Source organism: Thermobia domestica, chromosome 5 (assembly GCF_964235325.1).
Source record: "Thermobia domestica chromosome 5, izTheDome1.hap1.1, whole genome shotgun sequence".
NCBI lineage: Eukaryota > Metazoa > Arthropoda > Insecta > Zygentoma > Lepismatidae > Thermobia > Thermobia domestica.
In genome coordinates, this window is record NC_137458.1 from 171,848,883 (window position 1) to 171,869,331 (window position 20,449).

Genomic DNA, 20,449 nt, shown 5'->3' on the forward strand with positions numbered 1-20,449 from the left:
TGTTTCTGAACCATTGAAGCTCTCTCTATCTTCTTCGCTTGTTCATTACAGCGTTGGCAAAAACTAAAAATTGCTGTTCCCACGGCCCTAAAATCGGAGTCAGACTGAGTGAAGTGCAAGGGTAGAAACTGTGAAGCTCATCACTAACTATATTGCATAGGTTCTTTCAGTTCTTCAGGTTATAATAGAAGGAGAAAGAGGGAGTATTGAGACAAAAAGTTATACGGTGAAAGCTATATGAAACTTGTTTATTTATAGATTTCTGTCTTCGTTGAGAATTTTGCAACAAGGTCTCACTTCAATCAACTGAGTTCAAGAAGTGGCCCCAAGATCTTAAAATGACTCTAGAATCCTAAGGTGAACTTCCATGTTGCCTCGCAGTTTCCCGTATGGACTTTGTGGTGGACAAACACCGTGCTCGTGGGTTTTCTCGGGGTTCTCCCGTTTCCTCCCACTTTCTTCATTCCACCATTTCATTCATTTCTCATCATCACCGTCTCCTTTAGCCTAACCGGCATAACCGTGGGACGTAAAACTAAAGATTTTTTTTTGCCTCGTAGTTTTAAAAGGTTTCACATTACGTGTTTCCGCTGCCTTGTGGTCCTTGCACCACTGGATACGCCTCTTCGGATTTACTGCTGGGACCAGGGGTTTGGCGATAGCGGCCTGTCATGAATTTTCATTTTATGAAGTTCCCGTCGCACTGTTTTCGATGAAACCGGGTTCTGTAGGCTGGAATTAAATTCAGACGTAATTTTCATTGCAGTGGTCTTCTTTTTAGCTGCTACAATCCGTTTTAATGCCCTCCGGTCCCTATCTAACAGGATTGTTTTTCGACCACTGTTGTGCTTTGCAGACGTCCTTTGTCCATGAGTTGTGTATGCCCTCGTGACATTGGACACAGTGCATTTCGATATCCCCACAATGTTCGCCACTGTTGCCACTGAAGCTCCAACCAGACGGGCACCAACGATCATGCCTCTTTGGAAGTTTGTCAGGTCGCCCATTTTACCGCACCACTTTCACACCACGACACTCACAGATGAACTGGTTAGTGCTGACGGAAGAGGAAGGTCCACATGACACATTGAAAACAAAAAAACAATCGGCAACCGCAACACGTGTTGTACACTGGAGGGCCAAACTTACGTGTCCTGTATGAAGTGTTTTTAGATTTTTTGTTCAACCCCTGTATATATATATATATAACTGAGCTTTTTGAGAATATGAGGCAAGTTTAGAGCAGTTGAGACAAGAAAAATAAGTGTTATTTTTAACATTCACACTTAAAAGTGATACAATGTTAAACTTTTTTTCAATCGTTTTGAATTTGTATCGTATAAATGATTGCGGCAACCTGAGTAAAATATTTTGAATAATAAACGTTTGCTTGTCCTCCAGAGTCAAGTTACAATTATATTAAGGAAGTTGAAATGTAAAGATAGAACTGAAATAAGACCTTATAAATTTGAGGTGAGGGATAGAAGAGGAAGGTAGGAGGCGGAAATTGTTCGCTTACCTTAGGGGTTGGACAGCTCTGCATAAAGCCAATGTGCCAATAGGGTGTGGTGCCTCTGTAATGGTATGTGAGTGTGTTCTGGTGATAGTAATAGGGATTCTTAATAATAGGGGATAGTAAACCTTGACTCGTGCGATGTACACAGATCCACAAACATCTTGGGACTTAGTGCATCTCTTTCCAATATTTTCCCCTGTGGTGATTTTTGTGACTTCCATAAGGTGACACTACTCTGATTCAAAGAACACTGGGCAGAATCTGAGGTGCTCTCGGTGGCCAGAGTTAAAACTGATAGAACATGCATAAGACGGTTTATGGCGTACAGGAGGACTAGCTTCTCGTGGTTATATAGTTAGTGTATGGGTCTTTGGCACGGGAGACCCATGTTCAATTCCCAGTGGGAGCTCATGTGGTTCGGATTCCACGTTAAACTGTAGGTCTGCATTTCACATAGCCTTGCTATTTTAAAAGGGACGCTAAATTCAAATTCAAATATCCTCAAAGTGCAACCGATGAAATGCGACTGACTTAGGGACAGACATTGAATATGCTTGTATTAAATTACCTGCGTAACACTTGCGAGTTCTCGTAGACTTTTTGACACGTCTAGTAGTCATGAAGTATTATTTGAGTTCGAGGATAGCTATACGTTATTAATTAGGTGTCTGTAATTTTTTGGCGTTGCAGTATGTTATGGCTATTGTTCATCGTCTTGCGCAAAAGGAGGTGTAATTTATTTTATTTTATTGGGATATTATTTTCTATTTGTGAAGTTGTTACGAACTATTACTTGGTAAATTTAACAAATATCTTACCTGGAAATATTTGAAAAGTAAAATTAACAGGTTTGGAAGTTTTCCAGGTAAGATTTTTGTTCGATTTTCAAATGGTAAGATTCTGTTGGGTTTACAAATGACTTCTTTGTGCAGTCAATATAAGTTGAATCTAGTACTTCCAATGACATTACTTATTATATCAATTATAATTTTCTACATAGTATCATACAAACAGGTGATAATCTACTTCCTTAGCATGGTGCGGATGTGGGCTTTTGCATTTTGAATGCACAGTATTTATAACCGTTCCAACGTGTTTAAAAGCTATTACCACCAAGGTTGGAATTATCATTAAAAGTGGAGTGTAAATAAAATTTTGTAATTTACTTAATATGATAATTTTAGCCTTTATGTCAATAACATCCATTAAGTGTGAGTCAATGAATAACGTTAGTATTTACATTTTCTGCACAGCATCTGGTGATCAGGAGGTGAATATAGTTCCAATGAGATTGCCTCAATCACTTAAGATGAATGTGCTATTTAGTAATAACAGATTACTCTTGAAGAGATGGTCTGTATTCTATTTAGCCTAAAAGTCATGTCTTAACTAACACAGTCGACATGAGTCCAGTTCTCTTCGAAGAAATGGTTGCAGTGTTCGGCTGTTAACTGTCTTCCTGAGACGGATTAGTTGAAATTCAGGTTGCTTCTGTGTTGAATTGGATCTACTTCTTGGCGAAGACTCTACTCTTGAGCCGAACCAATGAATTGTCGGTTTCAGTAATAACAAAGGATAATGAACAAAATCCAAGGTAATAAGTTGTTAGTCTGCACTCGTGATAGTGTATTCACTGTCAAAGTCAAACGGCAGCTCACCACTTGTTTCCTTCAAACAAAGCTATTACAGAATTTATTGGCATCCTATTGTTATCAATTTACACATCCTTCCGACGTCTTCCTATCCAGGCTTTGGAGTTGCTTCCGTGAGGTTTGATCTGTGTTATTCAGTTCATAGAATGTGTTAACATAAAGGCTAATAACAGTCAAGAAAGTATTTGATCAGTGTTAATCGATTTTAATTTCAAGAGTAAGACTTAACTCAAGGCCAAAACTCAAAATCCGATCTTGAAAATACATGAGATCAGCGATTAAGATGTTTGCATGCATATTTTATTCTTAGAGTTAAAAAAGGTAATAAAATAATAATAAAAATGAAAAAAACAATTACAAAAAATGCATACATGCTTATGCTGATTATGCTGTCCTACTTCTAAGCAATATTTCTCTTCTTCACTTTGTCTTCTCTAGTCTGATTTGTTAATTTTATTGAGTGAATGCGTATTTTTACAATTTAGAAAAACAGTTATTGCTTTACTTTCCATGATTTTCGAAAAATACTTGTTTTCAAATTGGTAATAAAGTAATATTTCTCTTTGAATATGATGGCATTTTCTGTCATATGTTTGCTCCCATTTCCAATCGTATTCAGTATTTTTCGATATTCATTCATTTATAATGTATTGGTTTTTGTAGGGTTCGTGGGTTTCTGTCATTCTTCATCTTTTAACTTAGTCCTTGTAACAAAAAACTTATTTAATTATCACCTAAACAGTGGATTTGCGTGCTGTAAAAATTACCATAAGTATTAAAACAAATGCAAATCCTTTAATAACACATTGTTTTGAAAGTGATAATATTAATTAATACAAGAAAGGCTGAAATAATGTTTTTAAGTTTTAATATTTAATAGAGGTATCAGTGATCAGGTGAAACTTATTTTATTATTTGAAATAGTTGAATTTGGAAATCACAACATATGAAGATTACGTAAATACTCGAAATCTAACATTTGTAGCATATTTTAGTTTTAGTTAAGATCGTGCATATTGTTTTCATACCAGTGAGGCATCTTTCGGGAATTTGCCGGGCCTGGAAAGATGCCAATGGATTGTATAAAGACCCTCAGCGCCCATGGCCTGCAAATTACAAAGGGGAAAGGAACCTGAGGAAGATACCATTAAGGTAAACAACCATCGAAGCTTCCTTTTCATAGAGGGATTTCTTCCAGGGCGCTGTTCCCCTTCCCTCTGTTGCCCCTAAGTAATCTTAACAGCCAAGTTCTAAGCTAGCACATTTATATAATTGAGTGCTAGTACTAATGTATGCCTGTGATTTTCATTGCTAGTGACGTTTTTAGCCTCAACGCCAATAGAAAAAAAAATTGGGGAACTACTTTTCTACTTACTTAAATCCATTGTATTTTAGCCACAATAACGAGAAAAGCTTAACTCTTAGCAACTACTTCATTGTTTTAAATAATAACGGAATAAAAGTTTAACAATGCAAGTATAGGTCTTAATTTAGATCAAGGTAAAATTATACGAATAATAATAATAATAATAATAATAATAATAATAATAATAATAATAATAATAATAATAATAATAATAATAATAATAATAATAGTATTATTATTATTATTATTATTATTATTATTATTATTAGTAGTAGTAGTAGTAGTAGTAGTAGTAGTAGTAGTAGTAGTAGTAGTAGTAGTAGTAGTAGTAGTAGTAGTAGTAGTAGTAGAAGAAGAAGAAGAAGAAGAATTTTATCTTAATTGTTTTTCCTGTTTGTTGAACTGTATAGGCCAACGAGAGTGACATAACGAAGATTCTGATGGCTCTAAAATTATGCATATAAAATATATACTGAATCTATATATTCTATATATGAAAGCGAAAAATAAGAATATAGTAATATAGTGTCAAGTAATACAGAAATTAGAATTTAATACATTATACATATTGAGCCTTCCCTGTTGATTTAATAGCTAGCGCGCGCATTTTTAGTACAGAATTCTATTTCCGATGAGGGAGCCTTGAAATTTGAACGCATTGCGGTGGTTCGAATTCCACCTTAAACTGTAAATCCGTTTCATATATCCTAGGTGCTGAATGAGACACTAAATTATAAACCAACCAACTAATTATGCATAATGAGTTAATAACAATAATATTAAATCAGCGATTTCCAAACTTTTTTCGACTTTTGCGGAAACTAGATTTGTCGCGGAGCACTACCCTCTTTTGATCATTTAAGTTTAGTGTCCCTTTTCAGCATCGAAGCTATATGAAATGTGGACCTACAGTTTAAAGTGGTATCCGAATCACCATAATATGTTCATATTTTAATACAGTTTCTCACCGGGAATCGAACCTGGAATGTCATGTACCAAAGTTACCCGCACCAGCCAATAGACAAGCGGGGAGGTCTTATGGAGCACTAGTACTCACTTAGGACTTATGTAGTGGAGTACTAAACGGCATGAAATTAGCATTGATAATGGAATGTACTGTCTGGCTCAAACCTCTTGACGTTTAAGGCGTGGCCTCCTTTTTACAATATCCAATGAAAGTTACGCGAGGTTGTCTAGTAGTCGATGCTTGAGATAAACATTATTTGCACTCAGAAACGTCTTTGTTCATATAAAGTTAGTGTATGTTTAGGAAAAAAGAAAATTGTTTCTAAATAATTAGTGGAGAAAAGCATGATTCTACGCACAATGGTTTGTTATTTTATTGTAAGATTGTTTCTTCATACACAAGTCAATCTAAACCAGTGTTTATTCTTTCACCTTCTCGGTTTGAAGGTTTACTTTGTTCTCCCATCTGTGTTTCACGAAGGAAACGTTTCACATTATTCTTGTACACGAAAGGAAATGAAATCTGACAACGTCGCTCTTAAGCGCCGTTGGCTTTAGCCAAACGTCAAGAGGTTTGATCCGGACAGTAGTTAAGCATTTGAACAATTGTTGAGTTGATTTGATTTGATTTAAGTTTCAGCAGCAAGGATATATGAGACGGAGACCTATAGTTTAACGTGGGATCCCAACCACATGAACTTCTTCCGAGAATCGAACCCAGGTCTCTTGCGCCAGAGGCGCGTACGCAGTGTACATAACCATGAGAGAGCTTCATTTGAAATATTTCCAAAATGTTATTTTCCCTTCCAATTTCAACTCAGATTCTCTTTCTCTCTCTCGTGCTATCTATCTATCTATCTATATATATATATATATATATATATATATATATATATATATATATATATATATATATATATATATATATATATATATATATATATAGGGTGTTTCAAAACACCGACAATGTTTGGGAGGTGATTCCTGACACCAAGATAAGGCAAAAAGTATAGATAGACCACCCTGGGTACACAAATGCTTCGTTTCGGAGTTAAGGCCAGGCCCGCACTGGCCTATCAGGCAATCGGGCAAATGCCCGGTGCGCCCCCACCAAAAGAAAAAGTAAAGAAAGTAAAAGAGGAAAGAAGAAAATGTGAAATCATAGGTAGCAAGAGATCTCGTACGCCTCCATCGGTCGCAGAATCTGCTCAAAAGTGGGTGACGGAACCAGAAACACCCCGATAATGGCACAGGTTCAGTACTTTTCGTTGGTCACGACATCAGCGCCATTGGTTGCCCATCTTATTTAAAGGTGGGTGTTTATACCCTTGGCTTCGAGTGAGAGAATTGGACTCCGAAGAAGACAAAATTGTGTCGTGTGGGCGGTGTAGTAAGTGCAATAAGTAGCATCAAGGGTGTTGTAGCTTTCTTGAAGAAAGAAAATATGAATGATGTTCATGTATGGTGCAGTTCTCATGTGCTAAATCTTGTTTGTCTGTGATGTTACTTCTTAAGTTGAACCAGCAGTTATTTTATTTGGGAGGCTGGAGTTATGTTCTTTTTTTCTGTGATTCATATAAAAGAGCCGAATAGGAGAAAGTTGCTCTGGAGAATCCGTTCGGAAGCACGAAATTACCGGTTACGCCTTACTGCAATCGGTGATATAAGATTTCTCAATAAAAAAGCAACCTTAACAAAAATCTTCGGGAACATCACTGAATGAACTGATAAACTAAGTACGTAGGAGTTAATGCTTGAAAACAATCTGCAGAAAAATGTATCTTCGTAGAATTTATCATGGTTCTTGATACCATCAGCCACTCATCGCGGAAAACAATCAATGCCATTACTAGATTTGATGCTGCGAATATTTTGCAGTATTTCGTCAGCTAGTAGAATGTTGTTACAGCGTGCATATATCCACGTGTGTTTTCGATCATGTTAAATGCGTGAGCTTTATTGCATCAGAATTTGCATTAGATTAAAGTCTGGAATATGATTAACTCTATCACACAGAAACTGAAAGAGGCTGGCAGACTTCGGAGCGGTTCCTGCTAGGGAAAATCGCGAGGAGTTACTCTGACTTATATTGATACTATGCTCAATCCACTCGTTTTTACATATCAAACAATTACGTAAACGGAGAAATCCTCGATCGGAAGCGTGTTCGAATTAAGAGCGTTCAAAGTTCAAAATTGAACAGATTTTGTAAAAGCTTTGAAGTAACTAGTTTTTGAGATAAACGCTTCATTTTTGGTATCAAGGGGTTTTCTTGCCTGCCCAGCACAGTGATGAGATCAAAACGTACGCATTTTGCAAGATAAGAACACTTATTATGAAAGAGGTAAAGGGTAATGGTGTTTTACAAGCAGCAAATTGCCTTTTGTTTTTCGCTCCGTTTCGATAGGCTGATAAAATGCATTTGCCAACTCTGTTCCATTGTATTGTCATTCAAATGGCACTTTGCTGTGTAGCCACCTTCAAATTGAACAATGACATTTGTCTCCGAAACGCTTGGCCGCGAAACTAATGTGAACGAGACTTCGAACACAGTCGGCCCCTTTGAAAAGACGGTGTTTCAATATCTCATCGCTAGCATTTTTTTTATACTTTGTTAACGGATTTTAATGGCGATTGTTGGAAAACAGTGACCAAACGTCAGGAAATATTTTACGATAATCGGCGATAAATGTGGGGAAAAAAATCGGCTAGGGACAATGTACGCAAACATCGGTTTTCTCCAGAGTAAAAGCCACTTTTTTCACAGCTTTGAGCGCACATTCCCGCTAATCATTTTGTTTTTCTAATTTTTCGGCCAATTTTGTCGCTGAATATCTTTAAATATTCCCTGGTGTTTGACCAATATTTTCCCATTATCGACATTTCAATTTGCTGAAGACTATAAAACATGGCAAGCAATGATGTGTTGAAACACCGTTTTCCGCAATACATAAGCATAGCCAGACAGGGTTCGGAGTACCGCTCAGGATAGTTCCACAGCCGACCGCTCTGGCACAGCGCGATTAGTTTGAAGCACCAATTCTGCGCGATTGACTACAAATGAAATGCCGGTGGTGTAAACTGATATTCGTATTCACTGTCAGTGCCAGCCTGTGGTGGATTATTTATTTGGATTAACTTCATTTTAACAATAAACTGATTTTTTGTTTTTCATGTATGATACTATTTTGTACGCCCCAATGCAAAATTTTTGTTGGACATCTGATCTAGGCGAAACAACACATTGGTGACAGAGCCTTTAAAGAAAATATTGGTCTCATTCCTACGTACAGAAGGGAACGAACATCACATTATAGATTATCAGAAGATTAATTATGAACCATGATGTTTTTCATTGAATTTCGCACGCCTGGCAAAGCGTTTCAGAGACAAATGTCATTGTTTAGTTTGAAGGTGGCCACACAGAAAAGTGATATTTGAGTGATAATACAATCAAATAGGGGCAGCAAATACATTTTTATTATCTTACATATACTGTGTGTCAAACACGAGGTAATTTGCAAATTCCCTTACCCTTCACTTCTTTCCCAATAAGTGCTCTTATCTTGCAAACTATATATGTTTTTACCTCACCACTGCGTTGGGTACCCAAGAAAACCCCCCGATACCAAAAATGAAGCGTCTATCTCAAAAAGTGGTCGCAACTTCAAACTAGTTGCAAAAACCGTTCAATTTTGAACTTTGAACGCTCGTAATTCGAACACACTTCCGATCGAGGATTTCACCGTTTGCATAATTGTTTGATATGTAAAAACGAGTAGATTGAGCATAGTATCGATATGAAGCCAGAGTAACACCTCGCGACCTTCCCTAGTTAGTGCATCAGTCAATTTTGTTGAACCTGTTAACAAGCGGTTAGAAGGGCTTAATTCCAGTGTGAAAGTAAATAGTGAGTTCACAGAGAAACGACTTTCAATTGCTAAAATTTTACCTGGTGAAAAGGCAAGAGACGAACCAACACAACGTCCGGTCGCGTCAGAATAAAAGTGTTCAATACAATGATGGATACTGCCAGTACAAATATTGAAACCCGTTTCGCAGCACACAAAGAATTTTATGCTGACTGTTTAGATACAGTCAATTTTGAAGATTTTCCCGAGGGATTACCATATGGAATACTGTATAAAGTCACTGAACTTTGCCAAACGGATGTCGCTATAGTAAGCACTCTTCAGGTTTTCCAACTAGTTGGAACACTTTAGTACAAGTCTGTTGGGACGATGTAACTTACGCATATAAAAGCAATCAAGCACTCCAAGAAGATGATGGCTATAATGAGATTGATGATCTCTTTGAGGTGGATTCTGGGATAAAGTTCAAACAGATCAAACATGTGACAAGAAGAAATTCTGTACCAAATGTGTTCATTGTGTTTTCTTGTCCTCTTTAAATACAGGCTCTTTACACACAGTTTGACTGTTCAGAGTGTACAAATTTATTTTAACTATTCCTGTTACACAGTTTTGTTTCGAAAGGATGTTTTCGAACTGAAAATAATAAAGAACCGTTTGGGAGTTCATTGAGTCAGGTCCATTTGAAAATGCTGTTATTAATGAGTTTCAAGAGAGAGTTCACCACTAAAATCGAAGTAGAAAAAGTTATACACTATTTGTGTTCTACAAGTAAAGAGATTGCTAGATATCTTAATCCGTGCCTATTTCCTCTGTTAAGAAGGAATATATTTAGAAGCCTGCTGCCATTTGCTTATCATTTTGTATTCTACCAGGTAATTGTAAATATAGAAATATATCAGTTTTGTAATTTATTTTAGTTATAATCTATGTAATCAAGTGTATAAAAATATCGATTCTCTATCAGATGTGTCTTTCGTGTTTGTTATGTGATAATGTGGAAACTATCATTTCTGAGGTTTTTGCCATACTCTACTCTGTTAAGTATGAAAATAGCCATAAGTTATTCCGAATTCATACATTGTTTATAATGTATGTGTAATTTTTTTCTGTAATTTTTTTTTAAATGTCTAATAAACATTTTTGAAAATTGATCAATTTTTTTAAAGAATAGTAAAAGTAGAGGATAGTTCAAGTTAATTGAAGTCAGACAATATTCTCAAAAAACAAAAAACAAAAAAAAAAAAAAAAAAAAAAAAAGTTATTGACGAAAATTATGCCTTTCTAAATATCTTTTTGGTGGTACGCCCCCTTCAATGCAATTTGCCCGATTACAATTTTGGAGCCAGTACGGGCCTGTTATAGGCTGCCGACAACATGAAGAAATGAACTTTAAAGATCTGTAGCCCCAAAATTATGGGACCTACCGTAGTCAGGTCAAGACTTCACTTAGGAACTAGTATGTGTCCTATCTTAATTCCAAATTTCAGAATCCTGCAGTACATCCGCGACACTTTTTATATAGGTAATTGGGAAGTACTTCAAATAATATGCTTCCCTCTAGAAAAATTGTTGCGCTAGAATCTTAAGATCCTGAAAAATATTTTTTTCAGATAGCGCACATATTAGTTCCTAAGTGAAGTCTTTACCCGACTACGGTAGGTCCCATAGTTTTGGAGCTATTGACCATTATAGTTCATTTATGTTTTCGGCAGCCTATAACTCCGAAAGAAAGCATTTGTGTACCCAGGTTGGTCTATACCTTTTGTCTTATTTTGGTGTCAGGAATCACCTCCCAAACGTTGTCGGTGTTGTTTTGAAACACCCTGCATATATATATAGGGTGAATTGTAACTAAGGGAACAAACTTAGAGGGGTGATAGTACATCCAAAAAAAAGCAAAAAAGTTTTAGTGAAGGTGGGGGAAATTCCATCCCATTGAGGACTGACAGCGTGTCGAAAGTATGGGAACATGAACTTCAGAAGCCAATAGTTCGAAAACAATACACCGTAGAGAGTGCGATTAAAAACATCACTTAAGAAGTCATACCTATTCTATTGAAAAGTGCATGTTTGAAAACGCTGCGATGCGTGCGCAAGGGGTTTTTCAAAGAAGCGTAGGGATTTCCGGACATGGTGGGGATCAAAAAAGTGTCTCACGTTGGTTAAACGAAAGGAGGTGCATAGAGAACATGGTATTCGTTAGCGGTACAGCCATTTCTGAAGAAGTTGCAAGATGCCGGACATTTGAAGACTAGACTATGCTGGGTTACATAAGCACACGAAGTGAAGAACCGAATTAGACATCGAACTGATCATAATTCCGGCATAGTCCTGGTGAAACTGGTGGAAACCCTGACAATTGTAGAATAGCTGAACCGGAAGTGCACAATATAAGTATTGTGTGGCATGTATATCCCGTGATGAGCTGTGCTAGCCAACGTCTAGGGGGATAAGTCCCTCAGCCAGTACAACATCCGGGGAAAGAATGGTGTAAGCCTTGGCTAGGTACCATTACCACATTCTCCTTGTGGCACAGTGGACACATTCAGGGAAAACCTGCGCAGGATACAAAGAAAAGAAATGCGTAGGAATGACCGTAAGGCGGGAAACAAGGAAGTGGGGCGGAAATAATAGTAGGAATAATAATAATAAGAAGAAGAAGAAGAAGAATCTACAATCTACAATCACTATTAAACCATCCTTTTATATATGGATATAAAATAGTGGGAATACCTGTAAACAGCAACAGAGAAAAATTGGGGGGGATGCGGCGGCTGATTTTTAATTTTTGGGGAAACAGTGATGTATGTGCTTGCACTAAGCTGCCAATTAGGGCGGCTTAAATGGTTATTCTGTCCAGAAGCATTTCGATACGTCTCGGAGCCATTGAAGAAAGCCCTATGGGAACCTTCTGTCTTCCATTATGAATACCACCATCCAATCACTGACTGACACGACGTAACATGCAAGCGGCAATGGAGCGAAACGACCATCTCATCTCTCGCTGCTTCAGTACACTGTCGCGCTCGAAAACGCTTGATGTCACTATAGTTTTGTTAGTTTAGTTACGTGGGAAGCTACACAAATCGCATATATGATAGTATTTAAATGAATTTAATGAATTTCTTTCAAACAATGCCACGAGTAATTGAAAAAAAAAGATGTAAATCGAGTTGCTTCCTTATAGGGTTAAAATATGTAACTGGTTGGCAGTATGACCTTTGAATGGACATATGCTTGTTTGTTAAGTGAGAGTAGAATGCGATACTATTGTTTTTATATATTTTTAAAGTTGATGTCTGTTTGTCCACGTATTGCATCCTTTCCTCTGTTATAACAATTAGATATTGAGTCCTTAATACATCTGGAAAATGCCAACAAAATAAGCAAGTAGGAATTCTCCATATTTGACATATCTAATGTATTACGTTAAAAAACACCTATGCCGAGTTCATGTATCTAATTTCAAAATACGAAGCCTTTTGATACAAGAGAACTCATCTTTGTTATTGCTCTAACGGCAAATGCCAGAATTTGCTGTGACAAGAAAAACGTCGAGCAGTTTTGTTCAAAATGACATTTACACACAAGTTATGTTATGCGTAGTTCCATACAACAGATTTTTGACAAAATTCTATGTATAATTGCGATTCAGTCCTTTCGACGATTGTTTCAATCCTGGTGAATTGATATTTTTAAATGAAATAGCGATGAGTTTCTAGTTAGTTTCATGCAAGATGTTCCAAATTTCGTAAATAAAATTATAGTAATGGAGTATGTATAATGCATCCCTAAAAGCAATCTTCTGAAATAAAACAGAATTAGTTCATGTTGACATTTTTCATGTGTTGCGTTTTGAGATTGTTTGATTCATTGTCTATTACTATTCTTTAAAATTTGAATTTGGTGTTTTATCAGTTATTCAATATTTCTATTTTCTCTGATCATTTAGGTACCATGAGAACTGAGGGTTTTCATCAGTTTGAAGTGGATAGTGGATTAGTAGCTTATATGTTAGACAACCCTGATCCTGAAGTTTTTCATGATGAGTTTACATTCCTTGTTGTTGACAGAATGGGCCGAGTACTTGCAATGAAAGAAAGGTAATTACTCAATGTATGTATTGTAAAATATATACAAATGATTATCAAAGTAACAGAACCATATGTCAGATGTCTGAGTTGGTAACGGTCAGTCGGCGAACACAGCGATAAGCTGTTAGTGGTAGTATGTTAAGGTAAACGACGTACTATGTCAGGAGCAGTAGAACGGCAATATGCAATTAAGTAAGCAGACGATGATAATGTACATTGAATAACTAAAGAGGTAAATTGTAGCTCTTGTTTATGTACTGCAACCGTGAAGAAACTGGTGAGTTGGAGAATCGTAAGGGATGGTGTCCAAGGTGATGATGGTGATGATAGCCTACAAACCTCATTTCAAATCACATCAGCGAAGAGGAACAGTGGTCGGAAGAATATCCTCAAAAGTAGTGAAGGTCTCGCCGAGTATTAAAGCGGATTGTCACTCAGAACTGTCGTGCGACTGCAATCCAGCTGACGGACGAACTCAAGCATCACTTCCCACTGCCTGAGTAGCCAATCATAGTCCGCTACGAGTTAACCTGACATGTACGTACGAGGTTTGGTTGTAGCGTTGAAACCGCTTATAAGGAACAATCACGCTTTAGCACGACGTCAGTGGTACAGCGAACATGCAACGTGGACCTCTGATAACTGGAAATGTGTGACATGGTCAGATGAGTCATCATTCACCTTATTTCAAACCCCGGGCCGTATATATGAGCGGAGACACCAGAAGAAGCATGTGACCCGCATTGTCTCCGCCCAACCGTGAAACATGGTGGTGTTTTGTGGTGCTGTGGACCGCAATATCCTGGGTTTCTGTGGACCTTGTGCTGATGCTTACCAGCTGCATCACTGCTTGTGCGTCACCGCCGTTTTAGTGAACCATGTGCATCTTAGGCCCAGATGTTTTTCCGAACAATGTCATCATATTCCAGGATTATAATGCGTCCATTCACACAATTGGAGTTGTTGCGACGTGGTCTGAGAAACATCAGGATAAAGTTAAAGACCTGCTCTCACCCGCCTGATCTTAGGACCCTAACATATTAAAACATGTATAATCCGTTTTGGAAACATGAATCCGGTGTAGATTTCCGCCTCCATCCTCTCTGATGCACTGCATGCCGAATGGTGTAATATTCCACTTGCTACCAGTTACGAGTACTCTATTCCAAATTTCATCATATCTGTTCTGTGACCGAAAGGTGGTCCAACGAAGTAATAATTTGTATTAAGTTGCACTATTTTTTTTAGGTGTTTCTATTATTTTGATAACCATCTGGGTACACATAAGGCGATGCATAATCCAGCATTACCCTTTTATTTTGAAACGGCTTGAGGAAAGATTACGAAACTTTGGATGTGGGTAACTGGAGTGGGGGCGCACCAGATGGAGCCATTTGGCATCAGGGCAGCCATCTTGAAATCCACCATTTTGAGTATAGGTCCAATATTTCAAATGGGAAGGGAGCATGCGACACATGATTTTAGGCTAGAATCTCACCAGAAATACGAATCTGAAGGTTTTTTTTCACCTAACTTGAATTAGTAATAAAAATTTGTGAAGTAAACATTGCATATGTAATCCTACAAGATATAATCTATGTGTTCTCCGTTGTATGCTAAACATATTGCAAGACGTTTTTTCCAGTCCTGATGGGCATGTAATAACACTTCGGCATCACAGAGTCACAAGCGTGTCTGATTCGTCGGTCGAGATGTCAGAGATCAATGTTTTTTTTATAAACACGTGCCGTGAGATGGACCCACAGATAAAAGTCTAAGGGTATCAGGTCGAGCGAACGGGGTGGCCACTCAGTTGGGTATCGACGATCAATCGAGTGGCTCGGGAACAGTGCATCCAAGCACTCCCTGACACATAATGCATAGTGAGAAGGCGCACCCCTTGTTGGAGAAAGACAGGGAAGTCACCCTCTGGGTTCAGCAGTGATAGGAACACCTATTTTTACAGCATGTCAAGATATCTGTCCCAGTTTAGGTTCCTATGGATGGATAAAGAACGGTCCAATGACACAAGTGTTCCATATCTCACACCATATCATCACCTTATAATATTGAAATTAATAAAATACAGTTGTCAGAATTATATATCTTTTGAGACTCTGAAGAGAATTTTGGTACTTTTTAATGCTACGTTAGACATTCTTTAGTTAAATGTACATTTATAAACTTATGCGCATGGTTTTAAGTTAACTCGATGAAAGATGTTTTACAACAGGAAAATTTCAGCCAGTTCTGTACCTGGTGGTATGCTTCCCCGGGCCACATTAGCTCTTTGTAGGAAGTTGGTTGCTTTATCATCAGCAGATAAGCGTGTGATGCGTTTACTTACTCCCTTTATAAAGTTGAGCCTTCTTCGCGCCACGATCGACTGGATTCAATGGCAATAGTTACAAATTCGTACCAATGCAAATATCGAGAGGGGATACTGTTTGACATACTCTGTGATACCACCTGGTTGAACAGTGTTGCCAGCCCACATAAAGATACATTTTTTCGAATGGCGCTACTTCAGGTTATTACATATTTCAAATCTGCATGTAAAATGGAAACTTACATCGCCACACATGGTATGTAGTGTTGCAAACTAAAAACGCTACAGTATCACAAAAATCGAAAAACAACCAAATTTTGGAAGGTTCTACAACAGTAATAACGCAAGTAAAACAGACAAGGTAATGCACATCCAAAAAATCGTAGTGTCGAATACTACGGTTATATATTTCGAACAAGTAGAAACTAAGTTACAGGAAATTAAATTAAAAAAAAAAAAAAAAAAAAAAACTTTTTTCTTCCAAGGACTTTATTTCGAGAAAGTGTTTAAATAAGTATCACATCCTATTATGTAGCTGGTTTTCAATAGGCATAAAGATCATAATTTCTGTACATAACTTAATATAAGATTTTCATGTTTTCAATGCCTGTCAACATATCATACGGGAATTTTGGATTAGCCAGTTACCTTTGTAAAATGAATAAATAAAATATGGGAGATCTGGACGTTACTAATTTTTCTTTAAATAATTATAATCAAATATAAAATGTGGGAAATCTGAAGGCTACCGATTACTTCTTAAATATTTATCATAATATGTAAAATGTAAAAAAATTCAGTATCCAATGTCTGTTGAGTATTTTCGCTTTATTTTTTTTTACTCCTTCTTTTTGATTGTTTTTGACTTTCAAACAAAGCATAAACATATGCATAAGTGTCAGAAGTCTTATTGAATGACTATGTGTCTCTCGACAGGTATCAGGTCAAGAACGGGTAAGAGTTATCGAAAAGCAATATTTTGCAATCGATTCAGCGTTCCAAGAATAGACTCCATCTCCTCTGTTAACTCTCTATTCAAACCGAAAGTAGTTCAAATTAACCATCTCCGACTTTAATGTTTATCGCCATAAAACGAAAATGGTAACAGATAGCGAGAAGTGTTTTTTGGAGTTGATTCGTCGTCTCAAAAGAACATACTCACCATGCGCAATTACCTACGGAAACTGAAAGTGGTTGAAATTTACTATTACTCTCGGTTTTAATAATATTGATGACCATAGAACAAAAACAGAAGAAAGATAAGAGAAAGGCTTTTTTAAAAAATATCAAATCAGGGTTCCAAGAATAGATTCCATCTCCTCCGTTAACCCTCTCGGTTTCAACGTTCGTCGCCGTAGAACAATAACGGCAATAGATAGCGAGAAGTGAGTTTTTGAAATGAAATCAGCGTCTCAAAAGAACATATCATTATCTACCAAAACCAGTAGTTGATGAAATTTATTAGTACCTTCGGTTTCCATAGAGCAAAAACGGGGAAAGAAATCGACAAGCGCCTCTTTTTACAACCAATTCTGGCTCCCTAGAATAGATTCCGTCTCCTCCCTTAACCTTCTATCCAAACCGGAAGTGGTAGAAATAAACTGTTTTCATTTTCAGCCTTCAGCGTTAGTCTCCATAGGACAAAACCGGTCATAGAAAGCAAGAAGCGGTTTTCTGCTATCGACTTGGCGTCTCAAGAGAACGTACCATCACTACCCGCAACACACTGGCAAAACCGAAAATAGTTTGAGAATCGTCTACAATCCGACTGTATGGCGTTTATTTATAGATTCTTCCAATGACAGTTTGAAGGCAGCTCTGTTACACAATGCAAATGTGCTGCCTTTTATTAAGATCATTTTATGTAACCTAAACTAAAGAAATTTACATTGTCATTGAAAATCTGTTCAGAGTTCTACAGTACAAGAAACACAATCAATATCTTTCGTGTGATTTTAAAGAGGTTACCATTTTAGTGAGACCACAGCAAGGGTACACGAAATTCTGTTGTACTATCTGTTAGTTCGATAGCTATGACACAAGGAACTATTTAAAAAGATTGGACACATCGGCCATCATTCATACCTGAGAAGAAGCACTTATCATTTCCGTCGCATGTGATGAATCCGGACAAGTTAATCCTTCTATCTTACACATTAAACTCGAGCAGTTCGTTAAGGCTCTCAGAAAGGATGGAGATGCATTGAACTATCTATGTCAGTTATTTTCAGGGCTCACCACAAGTAAAATCAAGTAGGAAATATTTGTTAGTCCGCAGATCACACAAGATGAAAATTATGAAAAATTTGAGCATCGATTTAAATGAAAGCGAAGGAGAGGCATAGAATGGTTTCAAAAGCCTGACAAGTGGTCTGTTAGAAATGTCAAAACTGAAATTTTCGAACAGCTTGTAGACGAAGTTATAACAACATACCAGAAAGTGGGTTTGAGGATGTTTCTTAAACTACATATACTCTGAATTTTCGCTATTTCTTTTTAATACAAATTTTATATATTACGAAAAATCACTAAATACCAATAGGATAATTATATGATGTGGCTACATTGAGCCTCACATTGCTTTCCAAGATGTCATTTGTTTAATATACTGGACTATTCAACAAGGACCTTCAAGAAGAAGCCAGTATATTGTAAAAGCTCTAATATTAGAAAATAATAGCTTAACAATTAATAATTACTAATAAAACGTAAGAAGCATATTGTGATATTGTGATATATAAATTACTAACATTTTTAATGTTTCTGTGTAAAAAATAACTTTCCAAAATCTATATTTCTTTATAATTTCAGTAATTTCCACTGTGTTGTTGAAACTAATCATGTGAAGAACTTTGTATAATATGACTTAAGCTTGTATTTTATTCTGATAAGAGATATTCGATTAATGTATCTGAAAGATGTTGGAAAGGTGTTGTTTACACAGGAACAGTAAGAACGTTAGTAATAATATAATAGTTAATAATTAAGTGCAGTTAACCTTGTGCATAGTTACACAAATATGGGGTGTCGTTTAAGAGTGTTGTCCTCATCATATTGAAGCTCTATATAATCATCACATCGTATTAACACTAATTTTATATAATTTCGTTGTATCCACTGTCGTTGCTGCAATTAGCATGTCGAGGACCTGTGAAACAATATTAATCTTCTCAAGAAAATTAAATAGGTTAATAAAATTCTTTATTATTATATACACTCTATTTACACCATGATATATTTTCCTTGAATTGTGGAGCTTTTAGTGATGAACATGGTGAACGATTTAATTAGGACATCCTAACCATCGAGAAGAGTTACAGAAGAAAGTGGAATCGTGTATTGTTGGCGGATTACTGCTGGATGATCCGAAGAGATGTTTCACGTACAAAAGTAAATTGGCGCAGAATGTAAAGTAGATGCGTGAAATTCTGTCAGTAGAAAATCATACTTAAATTTCTTAAGCATTTCTTTGAACCTTCATTCTATTTTTTTCTTTATCATGCACGGTGATGTATTTGTTGATATTAAGAATTCTTGGAATGTATATATTGGAAATCTTAATCATTGTTGCGTTTTGTTATAAGTTTTGAAATGCTTCTCTTTTCCCTATTTTTATATATTTTAGATTTCCTTTAGGAAAAATGTACCCCCCCCCCCAAAAAAAAAGTACGAGTGTTCTAGTATACGTGGCTATGACAAATGTATAAAATTTGAGAAGATGTTGAAACTACCAGAATGGAAATCACAAAAATTGCCAGATTTCGTGATAGATTTAGAAACATTTTCCTTCCTTTGTTCTTGCCTCCGATTCCGTAAAATTTCTCATTTTCCTTTAAATACAATGGCATAAACTTTGTTTACGAAAACAATATGAAAGTCTCACTGTATGTGGCTAGGAAAAATGCGTAGAATTATTTGTGAGTACAATAGGAGTTCTGTCATGAAAATCGCGAAGATACATCAATTTTCCCATTATTGTAGTTTTCTTTTATCCTATCAGATTTCAAAACAAAACTATGCCATTTTTTCACTGTTATTTTCGTGTTTAACCTTCTATAATTACTCAAAAATGGTTGACTTTATTTCTTCCATAAAATTTTCTAAATTTTGTAGAACAGTGTAATTAATGAAAAACTTTTTTTTTTTTTTTTTTTTTTTGTTAAGATTTATCATACAGTGGTCAGAGATCAACTTCGTTAATAGGAAGTTATCTTTTTGTGAAGACGATGGTGTTATATCTGTGCAGGTAAAGCGAGAAGGATTTCTTCATTCGTCATCTTTTGTTGGTGTCACAGTAGTCTCACGTCATGCTAAAGAGTTAGAAGATTTTGTAGTGAATCAGGGGCACCAGCTTCAGTTTGATCCAGGTGAGTCAGAATTAAGAATGACTGACAAAAATTGCTACAGACATTTATGTCTTAATGAGAAAATAAATATTGAATACTAATCATTGGACACAACTAATTATATCATTTCTGGATGAGAGATATCTATGTTATGAGGGTTAATCATTGATCCTATCCACTCTTTTATATGCCTTGAAAATTTATGTATAGAATGTCTGGACATTGAGGTGGAAATGAAAAACTTCAAAATATTTATGAATTAATAAATAGATTTTTAGCATTTTAGAATTTTGATAAGCAAGATG

General features: G+C 36.4%; 1 protein-coding gene across 1 annotated transcript in view; it reads left to right on the forward strand.

Annotated features, from left to right (window-relative positions):
- The window catches only part of LOC145686279 (FRAS1-related extracellular matrix protein 1-like), a gene marked incomplete at its 3' end in the record, with an annotated part of 157,231 nt that overhangs the window by 124,317 nt on the left and 12,465 nt on the right, over positions 1–20,449 (forward strand). The window contains 2 exon segments of the mRNA XM_081759410.1: positions 13,328–13,478; positions 19,963–20,165. Of these exon segments, the coding sequence (XP_081615536.1) occupies positions 13,328–13,478; positions 19,963–20,165 (354 nt within the window).